The 17,976-nt window shown below is 41.7% G+C and overlaps 1 protein-coding gene across 1 annotated transcript in view; it reads right to left on the bottom strand.

Annotated features, from left to right (window-relative positions):
• The window catches only part of NYAP2 (neuronal tyrosine-phosphorylated phosphoinositide-3-kinase adaptor 2), a 252,007-nt gene that overhangs the window by 61,878 nt on the left and 172,153 nt on the right, over positions 1 to 17,976 (bottom strand). Inside the window, exon 4 of the mRNA XM_042950330.1 lies at positions 5,587 to 5,793. Coding sequence (XP_042806264.1) covers positions 5,587 to 5,793 — 207 coding nt within the window. The remainder of the gene's footprint in view (positions 1 to 5,586; positions 5,794 to 17,976) is intronic.

Below are 17,976 nucleotides of genomic sequence, written 5' to 3'. Positions count from 1 at the left end.
GTATGGAATGTATAAGCAGAGCACGTCTGTTTTGAAGGAGGCACGTCTTCTCATTTACTTGCTAATGTTACAGCTGGTCCTCCTGGCACGTCAGTTTGCATCCCGTGGTGGATCTCCTCAAAATGGCAGAAACACACATCGTTGTACACATAGAAGCTGAGGTCTTCTTTCAACGTTTATTTATTTTTGAGGGGGAGAGACGGAATGCACGAGTGGGGGAGGAACAGAGAGAGCAGGAGACCCAGAGTCTGAAGCAGGCTCCAGGCTCTGAGCCATCAGCACAGAGCCTGACACGGGGCTCGAACCCACGAGCCGTGAGATCACGAGCTGAGCCAAAGTTGGATGCTTAACGGGCCGAGCCACCTAGGTGACCCTAGAAACTGAGGCCTTTTCAAGATTGTTCCATATAGAGTTGAGCCAAGGCCTTCTGTATTTACTTCCAAAAATGCTTCTTCAGTCAGTCTGGCTTGGCAGGGATAAGCCATGACAGGTGTGCCTACACCTTCACTCAGCCTCTTTGCCCCATGTGGAAACTTCTCTCTACATCTCTACTCAATTAATAATAATTATCATTATTTCAAAAAGACTTGATTAAAAATAATACCTGACATGATCTTGGTTTAAGACTCCACGTCTCCATTAAGCCCTCCATCATTTTTCAAGCCTGCCCTAGTTTTCTCTTCTTTGGATGATATTAATGTACAGTAAACAGTAGGTGACCATAAAAATACACTTAGTTATACTAATTAATTTATGTTCCATCATTTTGTGCCGTAAGGAAGCATAGTAAGATCTTTGAGTGGCAGAGACCGTGTTTCGTATAACCTGTGTGTGTGAATGTGTGTGCGTGTGTGTGTCTGCGTGTTAGTGCACATGCACCGGCACAGACATGATTATCTGTCCCGCAGAAACCATTACAGAGCTGGATACAAGCTGTTTAGAGACTATTTGTTGATTGATTCAGTGATTGAAATTTGAATTTTTGTGATTATATTCACTTGTATAACTTCCACTTTTTCCCGTTATTTTCATGAGCATTTGGGTCCCCATCCTCCACTGCCTTCAGGAATCACCCTCTGGGGAATCCCTGATTTACTAAACAGCAGTGACTTTAATAGAGTAACACAGCAACCAGTGGCAATGTTAATTAGAATTGAGATCTCCTGACACGTTCCTTTGCTTTATGTCGGTAATTCTTCCATTCCTCAAAAGAGTTGTTAAAAGCAACCATTCCAAGTGGCTAAACTACTTTCGGTAAAGCGATAGACTGTGACGGGTAGCAGTCCGTCCATGCGCGTGCGCTCGCGCGCGCGCGCGTGTGTGTGTGTGTGTGTGTGTGTGTGCTTGTGTGAAAGAGAGAGAGAGAGAAAACCAGAGGCAAGACAGTTGGCAGAGGTGGGTATTGATAGGTGGAACAGGTGAAGTATTCTTTCCTCTCTAGCGTTAGGTGTGGACCTGAGTATCTCTGTTGTTTAGGGAGAAAGATTATGGGTCACAGTTCAGGTGTTTCTGGTAGAGGGATTCGTTTCTCAGTGGCCCAGTGGCGAGGAGAAAATAATGAAGAGGTAGTGTGACGAAAAGAGAAGAGTCAATACCAACTTCTGTTCCAAACAAAATGCTCCCTTCACTGGTTATTTGCCTATGATGGACAAAGCCCATCTCACTGTTCAAGTAATCGTAATGCTCTTTTGAGTGTTCATGGTGATAGTTTCTCTGGTACATAAGAAACCCTAACTTGCACTGACGTTGTTGTCTGTGGGACTCTACATTTGCTTCTGCATTTCACATTTATTTATTCATTAAGTATTTATTTATTTATTTATTTATTTATTTATTTATAGAGTGGGAGACACAGAGAGAGAGGGAGAGAGAGAGAGAGAGAGAGAGAGAGAGAGAGGATAAGTAGGGGAGGGGCAGAGAGAGGAGAGAGAGAGAATCCCAAGAAGGCTCTGTGCAGTCAGCAAGAGCCCAACTTAAGACTTGATCTCATGGACCATGAGATCATGACCGAGCTGAAAACAAGAGTTGGACAATTAACCGACTGAGCCCCCACCAGGCGCCCCTCACATTTCTTTTAACATAGGCACAAAAGCGTCTTTATCAAAATGTTCCAAAAATATTTTTTTTCCACCTTTATCTACTTCTTTCGTCACGTAAGATGGAGAGGGTGCGGGACTGAAGATATTTATGTCATTTCTTCCGATCAGCAGAAGGTTTGCTGCCCTACAAACAGAGCTGAAAGACCCAGGAAGGCAGATTTGAGATGTCAACAAGCAGAAGAGACGCTTCAGGAATTTGCAGTTGAAGAAAGTGAAAGTGTGTTATAAATCCTGTTTACACTCTAAATTTCTCGGAGGAGTCACGTCAAAGTGTCAAAAACATATCACAGTTGTACTCATTTTTATGCACCCTTCCGAAGGTTCAGTTAAAGTTTAATTGTGGACCATCTAATTGTTTCACCTCCATTTATAGCACAAATTCTTCTTCTTCTGCCCACACTTAAAAATGTTTGGTTGCCAAGGGTCCACACTCCTTTTCCTTGCTGTCTCCATGGCTTTTTCCTATAGTTTACAATCATCTGGTCTTAGGGTTCTAAACACTCCAAACATCTCTAACTTCAGTCTGTCATACTGCTGAGTCTCTTTAGCTCCAGACCTATAATTCCAAGTGTCTACTAGCTTCTTAACTAGATGTCCCAGAGCGCTTTCAACTTAGCATAGTCAGAAATGAAGTCCTGACTTCCCCACCTAAACTATGGTGCGCAACTCATATGGACAATTTCTATTTTAATAAACGGCCACGCAGTCACCACTTCCGGAAGCCTTGGAGTCATCATGAACCTTTCATGATGAAAATGGAATTGCATTATACCTATCTTAAAAATATTTGAGTACAAAATAGCTATGCATAATATTCAAACCCTGACCATGATGTGGCAGAGACTGTCCATTGCTCATGTAACGCTGTTCTCCCCTTATCCCTGAGAACAGACTGTTGCTTTCATTTCTGAGAGATTTAAGAGAAAGAAGGGCCCTCTGTAAACTCATGGAGATCCCATTCCCCTTCACTGAGTGATGATGGGTCCAGAGGACATGTTTCCCAGTTTAGGCCCACCAGATGAAAGGGACTGTTTGCTGGGGCACGATGCCCAGAAATGTCAGCTCATGATCATGAAAAAATCGTCAAGGGTAGCAGAAGGGCAGAGTTAAAAAAAAAAAAAAATAGAAAGTCCCTGTGTCCTCAATGATAACAGTGAACAGTTGGAAAATACCTGGAGCTGGCAGTGCAATGGGGGTTGGCAGAAGCCATTATTACTTAAGCCACGTAATTGGCGTTTTGTTGCTGAAAGCATTTCTAGGTAATATACAAGGCCCTTCAGGATTCTTGCTCTCTGGAACCAACCAACTCTGTAGTTTCTTCTGTCAGTCTTCCCCCGCGTTTCACTCCAAACACACTCTGTTCCATCCTACAGCATTTTAGGTGTTCATCCAGACGGCCGACTTCTTCTCCAGCATCTTCCTGGTGAGCAGCTCTTGATGATTCAAGCTCTACTAGGTCAAATGTTACATCCTCAAGCTGTTATTATTTTACCCACTAAAATCCCCTGATTGTTCTTGCCCAAATCATACACTCCCAGGAGAAATGAATTGATTTCTCTTTTGTTTCATGCATTATTTGTATCTAACACATTATATTGTAATGGTTGTATTTGTCTGTCTTGCACTTGACTTTGAGCACCTAAATGCAAGGATGCCTTATTCATCATTGTGCTCTCAGACACTAGGACAGTGGCTGTCACGTAATAAACATTCAGGTAATGTTTTTGCTTTTAGACCTCTAGTCCCAGTAAGAGTACATATCATTCATGTTTTTTTTAAACAGAACTGGTATAAATTTAAATTTTTTTAACGTTTATTTATTTTTGAGACAGAGACAGAGCATGAGCGGGGGGGTGGGCAGAGAGAGAGGGAGACACAGAATCCGAAGCAGGCTCCAGGCTCAGAGCTGTCAGCACAGAGCCCGACGCGGGGCTTGAACTCACAGACTGTGAGATTATGACCTGAGCCGAAGTCGGTCGCTAAACCAACTGAGCCACCCAGGCACCCCTAGAACTGGTACAAATTTAAATAATTAAAAAATACTACTAATAAGCCTAAAATTAATCATAAGTCCCAACTGGATAGTGATGTCAACCTTCTTTGGGAGAGGTGTTGTTTTTTCTACAAAATCTAATTTGTTCCCTACATTTCTTTTCTTTTTGACAAAATACATGCATCTTCTCAAACACCTATAGCTATTTATACTCTACTCACAAAAATACATTTTTACTTTCTGCTAAATTCACTTGTTTCTTCCCCGAGATTTTTGTGGGTCCATCACCAACACTGTGAGTTACGTTTTAAGTCTGGGGAAGCTACTGCTCTGTCTCTGTCTGGGTCCTGTTCTAGAAACATCCCTTCCCAAATACAGAGATCATTCATACTGTTCCAATTTTAACTTGTGCATGACTACTAGAGAGACCACAGGCTGAACACATGTCAATTGGTTTCCAGGATGAGTATCAGAGTTGAAAAGAACACTAAAGGATTGGTCTTTTCTTCAGACCTCTAACATTCTTAACGGGTAGAAACCTGAAAACTACGGGAGGTCACTTGATTATTTGTGACTCCTACACCGACAGCTCTAGGTGAGTCCCTCATGAAGACTAATCACTTTAAAGCAAACATATGCTGCTTCTAAAAACTTGATGTTTAATAATATTTATCTATCAACAATTCAAAATTACACTGCAGATCTGAATTGCAGCTTGGGAAATTTAAAGGTGAATTCCATTAAGGTGTTCTAACTCGGTTGACTTAGATCTGGAAACTTAGTGGCATGCCCAAGGTCCAGCTACAGAGTTCAGCTCATCACTGCACATACTTCATGATCTAGACTGTCTCCACTGCCTTCAGATAGTTTTTGTTACCTATGAATCCTCACTTTCACTTTCTGTTGAATTCTTCCCAGTTGCCTAAGATCTATTTTGAAACAAAGGAGACATAAACTCTAAATCACTTAAACTTTATAAATTAAAACTGCTTTAGGGGCACCTGGTGGCTCAGTCGGTTGAGCATCTGACTCTCGATTTCAGCTCAGGTCATGATCTCAAGATCGCGAGATCGAGCCCCGCATCAGGCTCTGCAATGAGCATAGACCCTGCTTGAGATTCTCTCTCTCCCTCTCCCTCTGCCCCTCCTCCACTTGCTTGCTCTTTCTCTAAAAAACAAAACAGAACAAAACTGCTTTAGATGAGGCCTCTACATGCTTTTAAAGAAACGTAATACAAGATGTTTCAAGCTGTCAGAGCTGCCTCATTATACAGCTCCAAGAAGCGCTATTCACTTCTCTATGTCCCTGTGACTAATGCCCCCCCCCCACCAACCGAGACAATATATTGTCTCAACCCTTTGTGTGAAGGGCTACTTATGCTGTCTCTATGGGTCGAGACAGTGATATCTGTGGTTATGGTTCTCTAAGCGACAGTTGTGTAAAAGTAGTTTCTGGAGAAACAAGGAATCACCGGGTGAGAGATCATGATCTTACCTGAGCTATGGTTTCCTGCTAACAAGGTGGGGCTTACGGAGCATCTTCCCAGTCTGCTGGTGACTACAGGCGGTCCTGGTGTTCCATCCCATTCCTGAGCTTTGATAGGCTCTCTGGAAGATGCCCCGTGATGCCCTCTCTCTTTGCTCTCCAGCTTTGGTAATGGCTCCGTGCTGTGACTTCGGACTTTCAGTTCCTCTGTCGATTCTGTGTGTTAACCAGAATTACATTGTGTTAAACATAAGTCAAATTCTTCCCATATTCTTTTAAAACATTAAAGAATGATTTTCTAATATGCTTTCAATCTATTTTTGTGAACTTGGAAATGTGTTGGAGATTACACCGTTTCAATATAATGGATGGAGATCACCGTGTGCAGGTTAATATCACTGGGAAATAGTTTTCTCATTGGAAGAGAGAACCTCAATGAATCGTGTGTCTCTTAGTAACTCTTGCATTCACTGTCAAGGAAACTTCTTTTTTTTTAATTTTTTTAATGCTTATTTATTTTTGAGAGAGAGAGAGAGCACGAGCAGAGGAGAGAGAGAGAGAGGAAGACACAGAATCCGAAGCAGGCTCCAGGCTCTGAGCTGTCAGCACAGATCCGGACGTGGGGCTTGAACTCACAGACTGTGAGATCATGACCTGAGCCGAAGTTGGAGGCTTAACTGACTGAGCCACCCCGAGACCCCAGAAACTTCTTTTTTTTAATGTTTATTTATTTACTTTTGAGAGGGGGGAGGGGCAGAGAGAGACAGAGAGAGACAGAGAGAGAGAGAGAGAGAGAGAGAGAGAGAGAGAGATCTCAAGCAATTTCAGCGCTGACAGTGCAGAGCTTGATGCAGGCTTGATCCCATGAACTGTGAGATCATGACCTGAGCTGAAACCAAGAGTCGGACGCTTAACCAACTGAGCCTCCCAGGTTCCACTCAACTTCAAGGAAACTTCTTAAAGAGCATATTACACTCACTGTCTTTACTGTCATATCTTCCATTCATTCTGCTACCCCCTGTGAATTCCTGAATTCAGCCCACCGCTCTCGTAAAACTGCTTGTGCTAAGAGCTCCTATTCTAGTTGGCAAATTTAGAAAACACTTCTAAGACATTTGACAACTCCTTTATTACTCTCATTTATATCTTCGATTCTCTTGGCTTCCCGAATGGCCCATCTTCCTGGGTTGTGTTCTACACACAACACCATTTCCATGTCATTCATATGTTCTCTTCCTTCACCCATCCCTTATATGTTGTCCCCAAGAGCTAGGTTAGCTGTTATTCTTCTCATTCTATTAGATATACTCTTCCTGTGATTTTACCTTCCAGGATTGTTAGCGATTTTTAAATAGTTTACTACAATCCTGGATCGTTGCCCTGAGCTTGCTTGCTTGCTTGCTTTATTTATTTATTTGTTTATTTATTTATTTCTTATTTGAGAGAGAGAGAAAATGCATACACAGAGAGGAGGGGCAGAGGGAAAGGGAAAGAGAACGCCAAGCAGGCTTCATGCCCAGGGCAGACCGTAGCACTGGGCTGGATGATCCCAGGACTGTGAGATCATGACCTGAGCCGAAATCAAGAGTCAGACATTTAACCAACTGAGCCATCCAGGTGCCCCTCTCCTGAACTTTGCACCCCTTTATCCAACCGCCAGCTGGGTCTCTCTGGATGCCCCATGGGTATTACAAATTTAACATTTCAGATATTGGACTGGCGCTATTTCTTACTAAGCCAGTAGTCCCTCCTGTCCCGTCCAGCCAACCACCCAAACTAAAAGCTTGTCTCTCCCTTTCTTTAACTGCTACTCCCCAAATCCATCAGTAGCATATTCTACCGGTTTTACTTATGAAAATCTTGCTTTCTCTTCTGCTGCCCTTTGTATCATATTTACCTCAATTACTTTGGTTCCAACTCTAATCATTACTGCTGCTTCTCTCTTAGTCTCCATCTATCCTTCCCTCTCCAAAGCATGAACTCCATATACTGCCCAAATGACCTGTTTAAAATGCAAATCGAACCAAGTGTATTTTATAGGGAATGGATATAATTGGCATTCTGGTACCCATGTACAGAAGTGTTCAAGAACACACATAGCAAGGGGCACCTGGGTGGCTCGGTCGGTTAGGTGTCCCACTCTTGATTTCAGCTCAGGTCGTGATCTCAAGGTTGGTGGGTTTGAGCCCCGAATCCGGCTCTGTGCCGACAGCTCCCAGCCAGCCTGGGATTCTCTCTCTCTGCCCCTCTGCAGCTCACGCTAGCACACACGCACACACACGCTCTCTCAAAATAAATAAGCTTAAAAAAATAAACACACAGGTTGTAATATGAGCGACAACCGCTGGTTACTTTCAGAACAGTGTTGTTTCAGGGAATGGATGCCACAGCCCTTCTATAGTGCCTATAGAGAAGTGTTTAAAGCCAAAAACAAACAAAACAACACAACCTGTTTACAGTGTACTCTTGACTCACATCTTTCCAGAAGGCTCCTGTGACCCACAGAAGTATGTCTAATCTCTTTCCTATGACCCAAAAGACTCCCAACCCTGCCACTCCTCTTCCACACCATCACTTCCCATCTGAACGTTGTGTTCAAGAAACACCGCGAAACTGGTCGTACCTTCTTCCTCCCCCCTCCACCTGCCACCAAAACAAGGCTGTCTTGAGCGCCACCGTCCTCGACCTCACCTGCTTCAAATACCTCTGTATCTTGTCTTTCCTTGGGGAAGGCCCCTCAGACCGGGTTATTCAACTTAAGTATCCTCGGAAGCTTCCTCCACCCATATCCCCACCCCAGGCTGGGATTCGGTCATCTCCACACTGATACTGTCATATATCATCTTTCGATGGATCTGTTCTTCTCAAAAGGCCCTGAGTCCTTGGAAGCAGGAACTGAGTTTTGTTTTTTGCTTTTTTCTTTTTTTTTCCATGTGGTGTCCTTAGCACCTAGCATGCTGCTCAATAAGTATTTAATTTATTTATTTGTTTAATAGGTTTCTCAACTCCTCGGGCATCTTTCTGATGTGTGTGGAAATTCAGTGTTCCTAATGGAATAAGAGGATCAGGCAAGTGTTATAAATATATCAAAGTGGCACACAGCTAATAGTGTTCTGCAAAAATCTGATTCTCTAACAATCACAGTTGTAGAATTCACCATTTTTTTTTACTTTTTTAAATATGTCTTTATTTTTGAGAGACAGAGAGAGAGCGACTGGGAGAGGGGCAGAGAGAGAGGGAGACACAGAACCGGAAGCAAGCTCCAGACTCCGAGCCGTCAGCCCAGAGCCCGATGTGGAGCTAGAACTCAGGAACCGTGTGAGTTCATGACCTGAGCCAAAGTCTGATGCTTCACCGACTGAGCCATCAGGTGTCCCTAAAAGTCACCACGTTGGAAGTATCACTCACATGAGGAATCTTTGGGAAAGACTGCAGTAAAAAAAAAAAAAAAAAATCACAGAAATGGTTCAGGGAATCTGTATTTTGGTTTCTTTATGTTTAGGCTCAAATACTCATCCACTTTCAGCAATGTGGGACAAATGTCCCACTTTGATTCCATATTACCAGAATCTGTGGGGCAGAGGTAGAAGAGGTTTATAATAGAGTAAGAGGTCCTAGGTGAGGTCATCTGAGTGGCCCAGTTTTGCAGCCCTGGTCATGGTCATGGGCTAGTAATCCATGCCACTGAGCACTCAGGTTCTCCTCTTGGAGCCTCATTTTTCTTTTTTTTTTTTTTTTTTTTTTCATTTTTCCTAACTACAATGTAAAGATAATATCAGCCCTGCCTAACCTCTCCAATGTAATTTGAAGGATCTAATGAATGGTATTCTACATTAAAAAATTTTTTTAATGTTTATTTATTTTTGAGAGAGAAAGACAGAGCATGAGCAGGTGCGGGGGCAGAGAAAGAGAGACACAGAATCTGAAACAGGCTCCAGGCTCCAAGCTGGCAGCAAAGAGCCCGTGGGGCTCGAAACTCAGGAACAGCGAGATCATGACCTGAACTGAAGTCTGACGCTTAGCCAACTAAGCCGCCCAGGCACCTCTATTTTAAAATATTTTTAAAACTAAGCAGTGTCATACATGTAAAAGATACTATTAATTTAAATGAACTGTAGGTGCACCTGAGTGGCTCGGTCGGTTAAGCGTCTGCCTTCTGCTCAGGTCATGATCTTGCAGTTTATGAGTTTGAGCCCCACGTCGGGCTCTGTGCTGACAGCTCAGAGCCTGGAGCCTGCTTCAGATTCTGTGTGTGTGTCTCTCTCTGAACCTCCCCTGCTTGCACTCTGTTTCTCTCTCTCATTCTCAAAAATAAATAGACATTCAAACAAATTTTAAAAAATTAACCATAGCCATTTGTCCTTTATGAATTTATGTAACCTTTCTACATTTGGACTAGATCATCACTGAGAGATTGAAAACACAAATGGACAATTGCCAGACCACATATTAAAATAGAATTCCAACCCATCATCTACAGTAATGAGCCCAGAAAGCCAATGTACCCTCCCTAAGTCAGACTTACAGGAAGTCAGACTACGATCTCTAACAACCAATCCAGGCAACCAAACAACAGTCTGTTTGGCCCCAAACAACCAGGGTTGATTGATAATTAACTTGATTAATAACTGATAGCTTCCTGGATTTTTGCCCTGGCTTCTAATGTAAGACCAGCAGCGAAAATCAAATATGCACCTCTATCCAATCACATAGGACGCCCTCCTTCTGGCTGGTCTGCGGGCAACTACCCCATGCCAACAGCCTCCACTTGGGGCAAATCTGAAGTCTTGCCTGTTTGCCATTAAGTTTCTCCCACCAACTTTTCTCGTTCTTCGCCCTGCCTTCGAATCTCTTCGATTAGGAGTGATGGTGGGTAACTGCTGGCTGTAGCAAGCTCTGAATAGGCTTTGCCTGCTCTCATGTGTTTGGTCTTCATTTGTATGCACATTGCTATAGTTCCTTCCAGCTCCAACAAGCTAGGCAGTTGTGTAAACATATGTCATGAGTATTACTCTATGAGATAAAACTTCAACCAGGAGGGTCATCTTATAATAAAAACCTCAGAAAGATTCCTGGCCTTTAAGTGGGGCTCATATAAGCCTAAGTCTCAGTTACACTAAAATCAAATATAGGAACTAAAAGTATTGAAAAAGTAATACATTCCAGCATCATAGTTACAGCAAGACAATTTAACACTTGCTTTTTGGTGCCCTGCGTCCCATGGAATAAAACCAGTATCAGAAAAGAACATCATAGACTATTCCCAAGCTGTTTATTCACAGTTTCAAGGAAAATGGAACTCTGGCTTCCAAATGTCACAGCCTCAAAGCCTAATGACCCATCTGTTTCTCTTTACCTCCTCTTCCAGATTTCAAACAAAACACTGAGATGCTTGCTTTTATTATCAACTTCTGTGTTTTTTTTTCCAATAGCAACATTAAGAATTTACTATTTCTCTCTCTCTCTCTCTCCCTCTGTCTTTCTCTCTCTCTCGCTCTTTCTCTCTTTCTCACACATACGCACATGCACACGTACATGCACACACACACACACACAGCATCTACTAACACTGGAACTGAAACTAACCAAACTAAAAAATGCTTACACAGAACATTGGATCCAGCATCTATCCTTCCTGCAGGTTTGGATAACATTCTAAATATGAAAGGCTGAGGATGTGTGTCAAAGCACCTCCACCTACATCAGTTTCTTTGTTCTCATTCAAATTAGTCACATACACATCCTGGGGAAGTGTCATTTGGGTCTCAAACCTCAACTAAATAAAAGCCCAATACAGCTTTGGAAACAAAAAGGAGTCTTTTTTCCCCCTTTCGTTCTTCCTTCTTTGTTTTCAAGTCCCAGAGGTTAGTCTTCAGTGAATTTTGGCAGATGTATTTAGAGGAACTTGAACAAAAGGATTGAAGAAATCATGCTACTCAGACTTGCACCCATGTACCTTCACATCTGCCTCCTAAACAGAAGGTGAAGCTGAAAACCCTGGAAGAAAATCATCAATGTACCTTTGAGCATTTTATTTGGGAATAAATCTAGTTTCTTGCATGTAGTCATAAAAAGCTTCCTATAAAATGCATTTTTCTAATTAAAATATGTCTGAAAATCTTCCAAATAGCTGTTGCCAATAAAGAAATAGAAGGCAGACAATTACACTAAGAAATATACACAATAAGACACATTGAAACCTCAGAGAAACCTTTTCAGAGGAATAAAGAGGTATTTATCACTACCCATATATTTCAAAATCTGATTCTCACACTGAAATCTGATCTTGAGTTGAAATCTTGCTGTGAGAAATACACGTTATGTTTCACATTTGTCTTTCAGACTGTGCATTTTGCACTTTCTCGTCTTAAACTTCTTACGGTTTTCAAGTTAAACAAGGACAGAGAAGGATAAGAGACTAGAAGCAACCTTTTCATGACCAGAATATTTTCTCCAGGATTCCAATCTTATCACAGTTCACGCTGCTAATTCTGAGGCTCCTTCTCAGAATTTTCCCTGACAAGTGGGTCTGCACTTGTCTCTCAGTTCTACCTCACTCTTCTCCCTCTGTGTCCCTGCCCAGGGGCTCTGGGTCACCTAGAAAGACTTCAGTTTCCAGGTCTGATGGCTTTCCCCACCAAGTCTGTCCCCTTCCAGATACTGACTTTTCCCAAGATCTCTGACCCACTCTTCCTCATCAGCATTTACTCTCTCAACAGAAGTGGTACAGAGGATTCTTGTCAGTCTCCAGACCCCCCAAATCCCTCTTAAACTCTAGAAACAAAGACAAGATTATTTCATTGATGAACCTTTCCACATGGCCGTCTGGGGACCACACACATGAAAACTGACAGACAGCATTATCCTTTTTCCAGACTTGCTTCTTTTCTGGTCAGGAAGATCGTGTACTTATTGATTTATATGTCTAGTTCCCTCACCAGACTATACACAGCATCTTAAGACCAAAGACTACGTTTCATGTTGGTCCTTAGTGTCTAATAGAGTCCTCAGTGAGAACAGACAGGGTGAATGAATGCACGCACACTTCTCCCAGGTCAGTTAATTAATTAGCCTTCATTCTTGGATATTACTCCACGTAGGCCATGACCCATGGCTTCTCCCTCCCTCCTTTCCAATCTCACCCAGCACATGGGCCCTGGCATGAACTAACAACCCTCAGTGACAAACACAAGTTAGCTAAAGTTATTTTTGTTAATTCATACATGTTTCTAACTGACTTGCTTACTGGCCAGAAAATAAGTTATTTGCCTGGAAAATTAGTATTACTTGTAAATATGACCAGTCATGCCATTTTCCCGGAGGAACATTAAGATACCATTTCTTTCTGTTTTCTTTCTTTCTTTCTTTCTTTTTCTTTCTTTCTTTCTTCCTTCCTTTTCTTTCTTTCTTTCTTTCTTTCTTTCTTTCTCCCTTCCTTCCTTCCTTCCTTTTCTTTTCTTTCTTTCTTTCTTTCTTTCTTTCTTTCTCTCTCCCTTCCTTCCTTCCTTCCTTTTCTTTTCTTTCTTTCTTTCTTTCTTTCTTTCTTTCTTTTCTTTTTCTTTCTCTTTTTCCTTTCCTTTCTTTGTTCTTTCTTTCTTCTTTCTTTCTTTCTTTCTTTCTTTCTTTCTTTCTGTTGGTTTTTTTCTCTTTCTGTCCTTTCTGTCTTTCTTATTTCAATATATAAGGATTAACTTGCATATCCCTTGTTTCTATGAACATCTAGATGATTCAAATGATTTACACAAGAGGCTTTTATCTCTGGGGTTTGTGACTGCCATTATTCCTGAAATTTCACCCTCTCACATAGGGATCCCTTGGTTACAAAATACAGACACTACATCTGGTGACAAAGAGACCAAGGCTCCAGTTGATGAGCCCTTGAGGTTCCTATGGACAAAAAAAACCCCGCTACTGAATTGTCCCTTCCTATTGGCATAATCAGCAGGATCAAAGTCCCTCCATTCTATTCCAACTGCTGAACAGTGGAAATAATGAAAGGTGATCAAGGCAGATTAATTAGGCAGAAAAGGCAGCACATTGGAAGTGCTGAAGGAGGCACTGAACTAAATTGCATTATCAGATGGGTATTAGATTCAATCATCAGACTTAAAGCTGAAAAAGACCTTGAAATCACAGTTGTAACAGCTCAGGAAAAGCAAGGTGTGCATAGCCATTACTGAGCTGGCCATCCTGCCTTTGGGAGAAGAGCTCCAGGGAGGGGGAGTTTCCACCTCACAGGACAGTTTGGCTCCCTTTGGAACATCTTTAATTGCTAGAAAGCTCTCATACTGAGCCCAAGTGGGCCTCCCTCCAAGCACCATCATTTGTTGGTTGTAGGTAGTCCTGTTTCTGAAGCAACTCAGAATGAGTTTATTTCTGTTTTAAAGCAGACACCCTTTAGAATCCAGAGTGAGGCAGTCTGTCGCACTCTGGTCACATCTTCCTCACAGTACAAGTCTAGAATGCTCACTCTTCTGGGCACCCTGGCCTGGACACTAATTGCATGTCTTGGTGTCCTTTAAAACTGCCATCTGGAGCTGGTCAGAGCCAGATAGCTAGACATGGTTTTCTTGTGAGTTTAAGGGAGCACTGGGGTCCTCTCCCTGCTCTTCTCTTATTCCATCTCCGGAGTCTCCAGGGAAAAGAGAGCACAGGCTCCCATGTTTCCACAACAAAAGGGCACCAGGGAGCAGGGCCATTTATTTATTTATTTATTATCATTGCTCCTGTCTCATGTGAATTCTGTCATTATGTGTCAGTTATGTCAATTCCAACATCTCAGGGATGTCAGCTCCTCAAATATAAATAGAGAAAGAACAATAGCTCAGGCTTCTGCAGATTACATGGTTTCAAATAAAGTTGGAAAGAAAGTCCAGGTTGTGTAAAGAAGGCACAGAAAGTAAAACCTCCATTGTAATAAGATAGATGAAGCGCGTTACTTAACAGAATAACAAAATAGATGAGGCACATTGACGTAGGATTGAATACGCAAATAATCCGGATCATTTGACAGGTGTAAAAACAGCTCAGAGCTTTTACACATCTTGCTCAAGGTCACACAGATGGCAATTAGCAAAGGCCTGCTAAAGAGGCAGGTTTCCTGGCCACTACCCAGCATGCACCTCTCACCAGAAGACAGGGGAATTCACATGCTGATTCATATTCTACAGTTGTTGTTTATGGTTGCAAGGAATAACACTTATCATAGAGTGTGATAATAAATAGAATTTCAAAGACCATGTTTGGCCTTTTAAAACTCTCAGTTAGGGGTGCCTGTGTGGCTCAGTAGGTTGAGTGTCTGACGTTGGCTCAGGTCATGATCCATGATCTCCTAGTTCACGAGTTTGAGCCCCACGTCGGGCTGTGTGCTGACAGCTTGGAGCCTGGGGCCTGCTTAGGATTCTGTGTCTCCCTCTCTCTATGCCCCTCCCCCACTCTTACTGTGTGTGTGTGTGTGTGTGTGTGTGTGTGTGTCTCTTTCAAAAATAATTAAAACATTAAAAAAATTTTAACTCTCAATTAAACATCCAGATGATTTATTCACTTTTTTTTTTAACAAGGTGTATGAGGATTGTAGAAATACTGACAAATTAGCTCTACTTAAAAAAAAACAAAACACCTTCACGGAAGTCATCAGGCATAGCTCAAATGTTGACACATTTTAGTAATACTTTAAGAAATTCTAGTATTGCAGGGCAATACGAGAAAACGTACTCAGAGAATTCAATCTATATTTTTGTTTGTTCTGGGAATGCGGCAGCCACGAGGACCCGTGGACAGAGTCCAACCAGACGACCAAGTCTGTTCTCTCCGGGCATGCAGTTAAACTATACTTCCCAGCATTCCTCGCAGTGAGGGAGAGCCACATAACTGAGGTCTGGCCATTAGAATGTGGGTGGATACGATGTAGGTCACCGCCAGGTGCCAGGTCGGGTCATCAAACTTCCCACAAAATCCCTCCTCCTCTTGAAGATTCCCCTCCTGCTGGCTGGCAGTTTTTTGAAGTCCCAGATGCTGGTGCCGGTGGGACCACCAGATGGAAACTTCCCAGTAACTGTGGGGAGACCTTCCCATCTTTCACGGAACACCCATTAACTGAGAATCACATGCCAGTGACATATATCATGTCCTATGACGTGAACAGGAGGGAAGTTGTGTCATTTAAAGCCACTGAGGTTTTACAGTTATCGGGTTAGAGCGATTGGACTACCTTCATGCAGATTTTAACTGATACTACTTTTTACTTTCCTTCCTGTGGAATATAGTTTAATATGAAACCCTTGACTTTCTAATGAGGACAATAGTTTTATTGGCACACCGGCAGAAAAATGAGAGGCAAAGAGATTAAATTGCCAAATACGGTGTAAGAATCTGGCAAACACACCTTCTCTCTCAGTTCTAGTTGGAATAAAAAAGCTTTATAAAACTAACAAACACGTTTTTATCGAGTATTTAATAAATATTTTAAATGCTATGGCTTCAATAAGTATTTGCTGAATATACAAGTGGGTGGGCCTCTAAAATGATCATCCAAGCAGCAGTATATTTCATTTATATTCATTTGAATGAAGATAATGCCACCCCAATTTTTTTTCCCAAATAGTTTTTCATCCAAAATAGTAGCAGAGAACAAAATCCCTAAGAAAGAATTTTTAAAACAAGGTCTTTCTACTATATTCACAAACAAAATAGCAACTATTTCTTTAGCATAATAATAATTTAGCTATAAATTAGATATGTTCAGGAAACATGTACAATAAATTTAAAAAATATTTCTCAGAACCATTCTGGGTGGGGTTGAAATGAGCTACAGTCCATGATCAGGTTGGTTCAATAAAACATCTTTCCAGAGCCTTAGTTTCCTCAGATAAAATTATATAATAAAATAAATTATTTCTAAGCATCCTCCTGGGTCTAAAATCATATATCTTTTTTTATTAAACTTTTTTAATGTTTATTTTTGATAGAGAGAGAGAGAGAGCGCGCGCACGCGCACAAGTGGGGGAGGGGCAGAGAGAGAGAGGGAGACACAGAATCCAAAGCAGGCTCCAGGCTCTGAGCTGTCCACACAGAACCCGATGCGGGGCTCAAACCCACCCACTGGGAGATCATGAGCTGAACTGAAGTCCAGCACTTAACCGAATGAGCCACCCAGGTGCCCCAAGTCATCTACTTTTATAATGCCAAAGTTCATACAAAAAGCAAAATACTTCATGAAGATTCAACAGTATTATTATTTCTATTCCAAAATATACTTCTATTTATACTTCAGAATATTTTACATTTGTCAAGGTGACTTTTTTGTAGTTTAGTTTAATTCCCCTTCCAATCAAATCCCAGTGAACTAGAAAAGAAATTAAGAAAGTGAGCTCTTAAAAAACATTAATGAGTTGTGTAGCATCACTGGCAAACCTAACATCCAACTTCTTTTCCTGCCACCTGATTAGGAGACTTGAAATAAACAGGGGTCCTGGTTTTAGAAAATAGAGAGAGAATACCTACAATGTTTTTTTTTTTTTCCCCTGTTTGTCTCTTAGTTACTACTGGAAAGCAGAATGCCAGCTCTAAACAATGTCTTTTTTTTTTAATTTTTTTAATGTTTATTTATTATTGAAAGACACAGAGAGATAGACTGAGAATGGGAGGGGCAGAGAGAGGAGGAGACACAGAATTGGAAGCAGGCTCCAGGCTCTGAGCTGTCAGCACAGAGCCCCACGCGGGGCTTGAACTCATGAATCGCGAGACCATGACCTGAGCTGAAGTCAGACGTTTAACCAACTGAGCCACCCAGGAGCCCTTGTAAATGATGTTTTATAACACCAGCAGCAGCATTGTGATGACAATTTCATGGAATCAGTGACGACCATGTATCTTATGTTGAACTACACTCTTTGCAAATAATATTTCTAATCTTTGCATAGCTTTTGGAGGCATGTAGAGTGATAACCTTCACTGTTAGGGAAAGCTTAGGGTCCTGCTGGTGAATAAGTTCCCCAACGCCAGTCAGAGATGGGTAATTGGAGGAATCAGGATTTGAACTCAGGTCTCTCTGAACAAATAGCCACACCAGTGAGGCATTGTTTGGCTTTCTTTTCTTCTGTTGGGGTTCTTTTCAGGAGGATTATTTACCTTGTTTTAAAAAGTAATAAAAAATTTTTAAACCCACCTTCATTTTAAAGATATCTGAAGACTATATACAGGAAAATGAATGCAATGAGATTTAGGAGAAATTAGTTGTCAGTCTAGATAGCATAAATTATGCACAACTCAGCTCCTAAGACACTTTACTATCTATGCAAGTTATATACAAGTCCATAGTAGTTTTCAGATGGGATGCAGACTGGATTAAATTCCTGCAGCACACTATGTAATCCAAAGCACAGCTATTAACTGATATTT

Source organism: Panthera leo, chromosome C1 (genome assembly GCF_018350215.1).
Source record: "Panthera leo isolate Ple1 chromosome C1, P.leo_Ple1_pat1.1, whole genome shotgun sequence".
Taxonomy (NCBI): domain Eukaryota; kingdom Metazoa; phylum Chordata; class Mammalia; order Carnivora; family Felidae; genus Panthera; species Panthera leo.
The sequence above is the reverse complement of the archived record's forward strand: the minus strand, read 5'-3'. Positions and strand labels throughout refer to the sequence as shown.